The following is an 11,091-nucleotide window of genomic DNA, read 5'->3' as shown; positions in this document are numbered from 1 at the left end:
AAACACAACCCAGAATAACTAAGGAGATAGTACAAGAATACTTGGCTAGTTTAGATGTATTCAAGTCTCCAGGGCCAGATGAACTGCATCCAAGAGTATTAAAAGAACTGGCAGATGTGATCTCAGAACCACTGGCAGTCATCTTTGAGAATTCCTGGAGAACAGGCGAAGTCCCGGCAGACTGGAGGAGGGCAAATGTTGTACCTATTTTCAAAAAGGGGAAAAGAGAGGACCCAAATAATTACCGCCCAGTCAGTCTGACATCAATACCAGGGAAGATTCTGGAGCAGATCATTAAGCAAACAGTCTGTGAGCACCTAGAAAGGAATGCTGTGATCACCAATAGTCAGCATGGATTTCTGAAAAATAAGTCATGTCAGACTAACCTGATCTCGTTTTTTGACAGAATTACAAGCCTGGTAGATGAAGGGAACGCAGTGGATGTAGCCTACCTTGATTTCAGCAAGGCATTCGACAAGGTGCCCCATGATATTCTTGTAAAGAAGCTGGTAAAATGCGGTCTTGACTATGCTACCACTCAGTGGATTTGTAACTGGCTGACTGACCGAACCCAAAGGGTGCTCATCAATGGTTCCTCTTCATCCTGGAGAAGAGTGACTAGTGGGGTGCCACAGGGTTCTGTCTTGGGCCCGGTCTTATTCAACATCTTTATCAACGACTTGGATGATGGACTCAAGGGCATCCTGATCAAATTTGCAGATGACACCAAACTGGGGGGGGGGTGGGGTGGCTAACACCCCAGAGGACAGGATCACACTTCAAAACGACCTTGACAGATTAGAGAACTGGGCCAAAACAAACAAGATGAATTTTAACAGGGAGAAATGTAAAGTATTGCACTTGGGCAAAAAAAATGAGAGGCACAAATACAAGATGGGGGACACCTGGCTTGAGAGCAGTACATGTGAAAAGGATCTAGGAGTCTTGGTTGACCACAAACTTGACATGAGCCAACAGTGTGACGCGGCAGCTAAAAAAGCCAATGCAATTCTGGGCTGCATCAATAGGAGTATAGCATCTAGATCAAGGGAAGTAATAGTGCCACTGTATTCTGCTCTGGTCAGACCTCACCTGGAGTACTGTGTCCAGTTCTGGGCACCACAGTTCAAGAAGGACACTGACAAACTGGAACGTGTCCAGAGGAGGGCAACCAAAATGGTCAAAGGCCTGGAAACGATGCCTTATGATGAACGGCTAAGGGAGCTGGGCATGTTTAGCCTGGAGAAGAGGAGGTTAAGGGGTGATATGATAGCCATGTTCAAATATATAAAAGGATGTCACATAGAGGAGGGAGAAAGGTTGTTTTCTGCTGCTCCAGAGAAGCGGACCCGGAGCAATGGATCCAAACTACAACAAAGAAGATTCCGCCTAAACATTAGGAAGAACTTCCTGACAGTAAGAGCTGTTCGACAGTGGAATTTGCTGCCAAGGAATGTGGTGGAGTCTCCGTCTTTGGAGGTCTTTAAGCAGAGGCTTGACAACCATATGTCAGGAGTGCTCTGATGGTGTTTCCTGCTTGGCAGGGGGTTGGACTCGATGGCCCTTGTGGTCTATTCCAACTCTACGATTCTATGATTCTATGATTCTAAAAGCAAAGAAATTCCAACAGCCCTGCCTAAAGTCCTGTGAAGACATCATAGCTGACTTGGCATATTTGACGAATGAGTTTTGAGGCTTTTAAGAGCTTTAATTACTAGACAACCCATACTCTGTATTTAAAAAATTTATTCTTTAGTAAGAATACTTTTTTGTTTAAATCACAAAATATTGTGGAAATATTTTTTATAGTAGAATTCATGGAGTGCTGGAAAATAACGAATATAAAGATTGATTCCTATTATCTCTCATACTTAAACTGTTCTTTAAACAGCTGGTTTCTTGCAGACAGTATTTATTTTATTTTTTAAATAATTTAAGACAGCATAAGCTTGTACCAAGCATTAAGCATTGTAACAAAAGTGCAACTTTGTTTTTCAGCAATTCCTCATCAAAAGGGATATTTTTAAACTCAATTATCATTACTCAATCTTCTTCCTACAAAAATAGCATGTCGGACATCATTAATTGAATGTATTAACTATTTACATACAGCCACTCTGTAGGCTAGTAAGATTTTAAAAAAGAAAAGAAAAAAGGACCAACATTGTTTAAAAACAGTGTTTGAGGCAAACAGTAGCAACAGCAATAGCAGCAAATTCACTCAAAATGACTAACAGACCCAGGCATATTCACTCATAGTCAGACTGTTGTGTCTCGCCTCTTACATAACATTCAAGTGAGATTTCTCACAGTGCTACCTTGGCAACAAACTAAAAATATCTAGGCAAGGTTCTTGGCTTAAACCTTATTAACAGAGCTTTAGCTGTGTGATTATCTGGTGTCTGGCAACAGTCTCCAGAAAGGGAAATTGGGATATCTGGAGACAGAAAAACCTTGCAAGGAAACCTTATCCCACTTTTACCCAGTTACCAACACACCATTTTTAATTATGATTTCTAACCTCTTTTAGCTTATGTTAGCGGCTGTGCCTTTCAACGGTGGCCTCATGCACATATATTATGCAAGTGAAGCTTTGCAGTTAGCTTTTATCTCCATGCCAGGAAAAGCAGCACTTTCTTTCACCCCAATCTACCAAGGAAAAACCACACACTGAACTGCTGGAGATTCCAATTTCGCTGTTCTTATTCACAGCATGATGGTCTTCTGGGACCACTGTATGGACTGGCTGTGTCTTTTACTGCTTATGGGAAGGCATACTCCTCTCTGGGACTGCTTGCTTGGGGCTTTTGTGTTTAGGCCACGGTTAAAGGCACAAGATCAGGACAGTAAACTTATTTCTTCCTTCAGGATACAATCTAAGGCTAGATTGTGCTGCATTCCTATGCACACTTACCTGGGAGTAGGCCCCACTGAAGACAGCAAGACTTATTTCTGAGTAAATAGGATTGTACTGTTAATGGTGTGGGGTGTCTTTTTTCTTAGTCCAGTGCAGTGATGTTCCTTCACATACAACAAGGTAATTTAATATCAGGAACACAGCAAAACTAAGGATTAAGATGTAGAAAAATGCACTTGCTTTAGCAAATAAGAAACTACATAATGGGACAGTTCTTCCGTCCCTTGAGCAAATGCCAGGGGTAGCTCTAAAAATGCAAGACAATAAAAATACATGAACAAGGTCTGTTCATGATCTGTTTCTCAATAAAGTGCTAGCTTACCTTCATTTTTTCTCCCAAACCCCATTTCCACAAACTCCTAACTAACTAACCAAACTCCTCCAAGCATTGCATGTGGCAAAGGTAAAATATAGCCCATTGAAATAAATGGTTCCTAAGCTCTGAATAAAGGTAAAATAATGTTGCTATTTGGCAGAATCAGATGGCAACTCCAGTGATTTCAATGCAGTTGCATTGCACTTAAATTTTACTGGCTTCTGCCCAATGATTCTTGTATGGAGCCACCAATTAAGAAGTCAGTAATAGAGAAGCAAATTCTCTGTAATTCTTAGGCTACCATTCTCAAGACAACTTCCTCTCATCCATAGTAGTGACACAGGCTTCAGTTGGGCCGTTCTTAAGTAAGCAGTTTGCCTGTTTGTTGACTTGGTTATTACCAGGAAACCGATTCCTGGATTTCTGGACCAGGAAGCATTTTATGCTGAAGCTTGCCCTGCCAGGAGCACAATCTACTATGGAACTTTCCTTTGCAAACCCCACTAAAATTCAAGCGCACTTTAAAGTAAAAAGGTAAAGGTACCCCTGCCCGTACGGGCCAGTCTTGACAGACTCTAGGGTTGTGCGCCCATCTCACTTAAGAGGCCGGGGGCCAGCGCTGTCTGGAGACACTTCCGGGTCACGTGGCCAGCGTGACAAAGCCGCATCTGGCGAGCCAGCGCAGCACATGGAAACGCCGTTTACCTTCCCGCCAGTAAGCGGTCCCTATTTATCTACTTGCACCCGGAGGTGCTTTCGAACTGCTAGGTTGGCAGGCGCTGGGACCGAGCAACGGGAGCGCACCCCGCCACGGGGATTCGAACCGCCGACCTTTCGATCGGCAAGCCCTAGGCGCTGAGGCTTTTACCCACAGCGCCACCCGCGTCCCGCACTTTAAAGTAGTTCCTGCTTATTTCACTGGGGCTTGTGCAGAGCTTCCTGCTGAGTTATGCCCACTTGAGTAAGTTCCATTACAGTCTATACATAATCATTATTAAAGTGCCTGCAGTTATGGTATGGTCTGGTACAGTATACGGTATATCTCGCATCCTGAATCCCCAGTTCCAGATGCTGCAGCCCCTGCCCTTTTCTTTAGGCCTTCTGAATTGTTAAGCAAACTTCTCTTACGAAGAAAGAGCCATATCCCCCACCCCTAAGGGAGTCTTTTCCATTTGCTTTTGTTTCAGTTCAACTGGGGGATGGAATTCTGCAACATTACAACATTTGTGTAAAGAAAATTTTAAACACACACACAGCATTGTGGGGGGGGGGGGACAAGGAGCTCTCCAAAAATATTTGTGGGAGAGGGAGAACCTAATCTTTTAATAAAAGAAAAAGAATAAACTGTCAGCCTAGTAACCTTTCCCTTAAACACACAAAGAAACAGGGTGAGGGTTGCTTCTCATTCTTGGGAGTGATGGATCCTTCCTGTCAAGTAGGAGGCATGAACTGTGTGGTTTCCTTTAGAAATGATGTAGCATCACTCAAGGATTTTCCTCTGCAGACTGCAAATGCTCCTCTTGGGAAGGGAGGTCCATGTCCCCATGGAGCCCACCTGGGTTGCAGGTAAATGGATGGGGGAGGTGCTGGCCAGAAGAAGCCACATCGGTAGACGTTGCTGAGGCCAAGCTGGTTTTCTCTCCTGGTACCAATACTGAGGAGAAACAGGGGAAGGCTGCAGCCGCAGCAGCAGCTGCAGCCTGAGCTGGAATCCCTGGGTAGATCCAAGGAATTGGAGTAGCAGCAGCAGCAGCGACTGCTGCTGCTGGGTAAAAGTATTTGTCCAGGTTGCTCTTGTCCAGGAAGGGCTGCATGTAGGCAGCTGCTGCTGAGGGGGAGATGAAGCAGAGAGGCAGGCAGAAGGGAGCAGCAGGTTGTTGGACAAAGGGAGATCCTCCTCCCCCCAGACCTCCAAAAGCCACCAGGGAGCTGAGAAGGGCCGAACCAGCTGCTTCTTGGTCTGGGCTCAACACTGCCGAAGAGGTGCTGCTGCAATCCATCTTCAGCCTTTTGGCTGCTGGAGGTGCCTCATCCCCAGAGGGCTCCTGCTTGATCATCAGGTTGCCTTGCCTTTTGTCCCCTTCCGGTCTTCCCTCGCACTCACCGCCATAGCCACTATCTGTATCCGTGTCATTCTCCCCACCAAGCTCCACACGACCCCTTGGATGGTGGCTGAATTTATGCTTGCTACTCGCATTCTGAGTCCTCTGAATGACTGGCACACAATTTGGCTGGCTCTCCAGCTTTGGGCCAGTGTGATCTCGCTGCACACAGGAAGAGGCGGAGGAGGTGGGGCAGGGTCCCTTGCCTGCACAAATCTTTGGAGTCAGGAGCTGGGGGCTGGGGAGGAACCGAGTGCAAACAGAGTGCAGGTGGTTGATGAGCTGGGCACATCTCTGCTCTCTTGGAGTCCAACTTTCAAATCTGGAGAGGTACTGCATGACTTCCTTGGTGCATGTCTGGAATCCTGAATGGAAAGCATCCAGGTCAGATTGCAGAGGAGACTTCAAAGATCTCTCCCCTACAAAGGGGGGGGGGGGAGAGAAGAGGGAGGGAGGGAGGGATGCAAAATAACAGGCATTAGTAATACTACTTGCATTAGATCTAGTGTTACACAGAATCTGACTGTTTTATTAACAAAATTCCTCTATAATGTAATTACTTCGTGTTAAATGTACTAATCTTCTAGTGCAAAGTTATCAATCTAGGACTCTGATTTATGAAATCAGTTGGAAAAGGTTACGGTATCTCAAGAGATAACATGCTAAAGCTGTAATACTAGACCTACTTATTTGGGAGTAAGCCTCAAACAAAATGGGACCTATTTCCAAATAAATAATAGAATTGTAGAGTTGGAAGGGACCCCAAGGGTCATCTAGTCCAACCCTCTGCAATGCAAGGATATATATGTATATACGGTAGATATGGTCAGATGGCACAGCTGCAGTCCTTTTCACATTTACATAGGAGTTAAGGCCCACTAAATTTAAGGGGACTAAAGTTTAAGTAAACATGACCGTACAGGTCACTGACTCTGAAGCAGTTCTATAGATTTCAATTTGGCAACTTAACTGTGGAGTTAGCTAACAGTTCACCAACTGCTAAGACTTTGTCAATAACCAGATGTGTCGTTCATAATCTTTGAGAGATATAGAGATACACAATGTCCTATGTTGTGCTTCTGCACTGGGCATTTACTTACCATTCTGTAAAGCAATTATCTTCTGATGCTGCTGCTCTGTTAAGGCTGTTAAAGCTTTTAAGTGTTTCAAAGTTAATTCCAAAACTACAGCTTTCTCCAGATGCCCTAGTGTCTGCAAAGGGAGGGAAAGGGACACACAATCAAACAAAATCCTATTTTCTAAAACTTCACTAAGCTCACTTTGGAAGAAATATTGTTTTATTACTGCCCTTGCTCGAATTGGTGATAAATACTGATAAATCACACCCATTTTGAAACTTCACAAATAAGGCTAATGGTGGTTCTACAGAAGTGCTGTCATATAAGGAATTTATATTAGACTTCTGGATGTCTTAGAATCCTAAAAATCACATTTAATTCAACCCAGTTTTAAAGGATGTACTCTAGAAAGTTTTATGGGAACCACCCTGAGACCTCTGGGTATAGGGCGGTAGAAGAAGAAGAAGAAGAAGAAGAAGAAGAAGAAGAAGAAGAAGAAGAAGAAGAAGTGCGGGTAAAGCACTGCTGAACTCAGTGACTTAGTTCTAAGTCAACAAAAATAATCACACTTTTTTCTAATATGTGCATCTTTTACAGTGCAACCATATCCAGGCTAAATCTGAAGTAAGTCCCACTGTGCTAAATGAGCTTACACTGAAGTAAGTGTGCATAGGATTACAGCCTGAGTAGTAAACACTTCACTAAGAGTTTATGGTGTTGCAAAAATACCTAGATAGTTGTACAGGCAACCATATACACACGGACTCACACAGACTGGACTTACTGTCAGTTTCAGATGCTCAGGCAATAAATCTTTCAACTGAGCAATACACTCATTAATCCGGTCTCTTCTTTTCTTCTCTATCAATCTATGTGGCAGTTTGTATGTTTCCTATTCAGGAAGAAAAAGGACAAACACTTGTTTCACTATAATGCCAACCAGTACCTAAGCAACTGTCTTGCCACCTACCCTTCTTTCCCGTTTCAAGAGTATCTACTGTCTTAGGCATCTCCACTCTCCCTCCAGAACTGTTCTTTGTCAACATAACTAAAACAAAACTGCCCACTACAGATAACAGAAAGGAAGTGAATGAGGAAAAGAAGAGAACTTCTGCATAAAGTTGGGCTCCCATTTATCAGAAGCCCCTGCTAAGTATTGTGCAGGTGCTGGAGAGCATCAAAAAAGCTTATTCTCTTACCTTGCTCTCGTCCCTCTTCATACCTCTCTTGGGCTTGCACATATACAAGGATGGATAACCCAGTCTGCAGGAACAGAAAAGTGAGAGAGACCCATTGCCTTTAACATGCATAGTGGTCTCATTAGCTACTACTTTGCAAGAAATCTCACAAAAGTGGTGCATACAAAACTAATGTCTCACATCAAATGTAACTGATCTGCAGAAAATACTCTATAACCTGAAAAAGAGACAATTCATGTACTTTTGTAAGCCAAGAAAATCTTTAATATATTATTTTTTTTAAAAAAAAAGGGATGGAGGGGGGCACGTGCATGCTTAAGGGTGCCCAGCCAAAGAACCAGAGTTAACCCATCTCTTTATCTCCCCTTTCCTTTTGCAGAAAGGAAAATAATAAGAAAAACCAGGGGTTTTTCTCCTAAATTAAAATGACAACAATAATGCAGAAGTCCCTGTCATCTGACCCTATGAATTCCCGATGCTCCAATAACTGCCTTTCGGGCAAAGGAGAGATCCCTTCATCCATGTTTGGCAGCAGCTTTTTGGGGGTGGTCGCCGCTTTGGCTGGCTCCCGTGAGGTGGTGCAGAGTCTTGGGAGACCTTCGGGCAACAAAGCCCCACCGTCGCCCCGGCAGCCTGGTCCGGGTGGGAAAGCAGCTCCCCCTCTTTCTGCTTCTCCTTTTCCTCGCCCCGTCTCTTCCCCTCTGGCTCCGGGCGCGCTGCTACTTGGCGTTCCTGCTTGCTTGTTTGGCCACCGGGCACGCGCTTGCCAGGCAGACCAGCACCCAGCTCACGTGCAGAACGTACCACGCAACCTCCCGGCTCCGGGATGGGGGGCGCGCGCCAGGAGGAGGGGCGGGGGCGGAGGGGGAAAGCCCAACTTGGCCTCAGGAAGCATCCTCTGCTCAAAGGGGACCGCGGGCACCGGGGACTCAGGAGCTTCTCGCAAGGAGCGCGTTTCGCCTATTCCTCAGTGTCAAGGCGAGGGGTGGCTTGGGGGGACTTAGAGCCCCCCCCCCCGATGGAGGGGGGAGTCATAGAAAAGGTCCTCCTGCCAAGCAGGGCTTCCTCGGGAGGCTGGCAAGGCGCGTGGGCATTAGCCGGGGCAGGAGAGGGAGAGCGGGAAGCGGTGTCCCAGGAGGGGGGTGTTGAAGCCGGCCTCGTGCGAGGGAACTGCAGCCCCGTGTGGCGTCTGACCCCCCCCCCTCCAGACCCCTGGCCTAGCCTGCCGCTGGCGAGGGCGGACTCGGGCTCGTGCAAGTCCACGTTTGCTCCGGCTGCTGGCCCCTGAAAAAAAGAAAAGCCGGAGCGAGCCGGAGCGCCCTCCTCTTTAATCCCATCTCAAACTGGTACGAGCACAAGGCGAGCAACGTGATCCGGCCGCCGCCGCACTGCGAAGGGAGCTCCGCGCGCGGCAGCCGCTTTCCTGCAGAGCGCAAACGCAGCCGCGCCGAGCAGATGCTTGACCTGCGGTCCCTCCGTGGGGCGCGGGAGACGCGGCGAAGCACGCCTGGGATTGCACACACACCCCCGCCGCCAAATGCTAATAGTGTGCTAGCCCTGGATCAAAGCCCTCGGGCCCCGAGCTGGAGCCTGAGGAGCATCTGGAAAGCGGGGGCGCCTCAAGGTCTTCACCTCAACTCACCCCCAAAATGAAGCGAATGGGAAAGGGGGCGGCGGCGGCGGCTGCTCTGTTGCTTCTGCGCCTTCTGGTCCAGAGACCGAGTTGTGCTCCTCTGGAGACTCAGCCTTGCTGGACTCACAGGTGGCGAAGTGTGCGCGTACACGCGAGATCCAGACCCCATGCCCGAAACGCGGGGGATAAGAAAGCGCCTGCTTGGGCACCACATTCCCCTTCGTGGCTAAGATGCATTTCCTGAGCTTTGAATAGGGAACCATCGCCCGGAAAGCAGCATCCCGAGCCCAACCCAGGTTGAATCGAGGCGAACTCTCACGAAAGCATGCACGTGACTGCAGGACTAGCAGAGCATACAGTCCGCAAGCGCTCTCTCTCTCTCTCTTTTCTTGCGCACACACACACACAATGGCCTCGCCACAGAACATGAGGGGCTCCCATAAGGAGTGGTTACAGTTTTCTGGTGGAGGAATTTGGTCTCTCCGCAGCCCAGGAGGAAACACGTTGCAGCGGAGAGCGCCGGCCTCGTTCGCCAGCAGGAGAGCCGCAACGTGGGCTCAGGCGGGCAGCTGCGGGGCAGCCGAACGGAGCTGCACTGGGGGGGGGGGCGCATAGTTTGCAGCTGGATCTATAACCCAGCGAAACGCTCCCCGCTCTAAGCCCCAGGGAGGCTTGCATGCAAGTAAGCGTGCGTAGGATCGGGAGTTGCTCAGCAGCTGTTAGTATCATCCGGGGATGCCTAAACAGGGGCGCCGACTTATAAAAAATATTGGGGGGGCCCATACCGGGGTCCCGCCCCGGGAAGTTTTCTAAGTTCCCCGCAGGGCGGGGCCGCTGCAGAAGGGTGAGTGGCGAGGGCGGGACGGGGCCGCGCGCTCCTTTCCTCGGCTGCCCTCGTCGCGGGCCTTGGCTCCCGCGGCCTGCGAGGGGAGCCCGGGCCGCGCGCGGCTGCTGCTGCCTCCGCCGCCACCTCTCCTGGGGGCGCCGCCTCCCCGGGCGGGAACGCTGCGGGTGCGCGAGGGATGCCATGGGGTATTATTTTCACCTTGCTTTTTTAAAAAGGAAAACAAGCTACACTTTACTAAATGTACGCAAAACACCTGGAACATGCAGCTCTTTAGATGGCAATGAAGGTGGTGAGAATGGAGAAGTGATGATCTCATTGCCCTCTGGATTTTGGGTTAAATATTTGAGAGAATAAGCTTTATCGTAAAGCAGGTTTTAGAAACGAAACTCACCCTGATAAGGCCCATCTAAGGACTAAATGCCATCTACATAACATGCCCAGAATCTTATGTTTTTTTGCAAGTCGTGTTGTTCTGCCAAAACGCAGGCTAAAATGACTGCATGGAAAACGTGGCATGCTAATAGCGATTTGAAGTTAAATATTCATACTGATGAATAGCTATAGCAGCAGAGCAGTGGCACAGCGTGGGTTGTCAGCACCCGGGGCAAGGCAAGTAATTTGCGCCCCCTAACCCGTGGATTTTAGCACTTGAGTGCGAGCGCCCCCCCCCTAGATGCCTGGTGCGGCCGGCCCCCCTGCACCCCCCACGCTACGCCACTGGGAACAGCTAAGGGAGCTGGGCATGTTTAGCCTGGAGAAGAGGAGGTTAAGGGGTGATATGATAGCCATGTTCAAATATATAAAAGGATGTCGTATAGAGGAGGGAGAAAGGTTGTTTTCTGCTGCTCCAGAGAAGCGGACACGGAGCAATGGATCCAAACTACAAGAAAGAAGATTCCACCTCAACATTAGGAAGAACTTCCTGACAGTAAGAGCTGTTCGACAGTGGAATTTGCTGCCAAGGAGTGTGGTGGAGTCTCCTTCTTTGGAGGTCTTTA

At 47.9% G+C, this 11,091-nt stretch overlaps 1 protein-coding gene across 4 annotated transcripts; it reads right to left on the bottom strand.

Moving 5' to 3' along the window:
- Positions 1-1,895: 1,895 nt before the first annotated feature.
- BHLHE41 (basic helix-loop-helix family member e41) lies at positions 1,896-9,771 on the bottom strand. 4 transcript variants are annotated; one of them, XM_028747501.2, is made up of 5 exons: positions 9,256-9,585; positions 7,614-7,677; positions 7,199-7,306; positions 6,436-6,547; positions 1,896-5,754 (listed from the first exon to the last, which is right to left on the bottom strand). In XM_028747501.2, exons 1-5 carry the CDS (start codon positions 9,507-9,509, stop codon positions 4,718-4,720), a joined length of 1,575 nt encoding a protein of 524 aa, XP_028603334.2. In that variant the 5' UTR covers positions 9,510-9,585; the 3' UTR covers positions 1,896-4,717. The 4 variants fall into 4 exon arrangements, with proteins under 4 accessions (XP_028603334.2, XP_028603333.2, XP_077791781.1 ...); XM_028747500.2 differs by lacking the exon at positions 9,256-9,585 and adding an exon at positions 8,075-8,399; XM_077935655.1 differs by lacking the exon at positions 7,199-7,306 and having other exon boundaries at positions 9,256-9,771.
- Between the last annotated feature and the right edge of the window lie 1,320 nt (positions 9,772-11,091).

This window comes from Podarcis muralis, chromosome 10 (genome assembly GCF_964188315.1).
Source record: "Podarcis muralis chromosome 10, rPodMur119.hap1.1, whole genome shotgun sequence".
Lineage (NCBI taxonomy): Eukaryota > Metazoa > Chordata > Lepidosauria > Squamata > Lacertidae > Podarcis > Podarcis muralis.
This window is presented reverse-complemented; position numbering and strand designations above follow the sequence as displayed.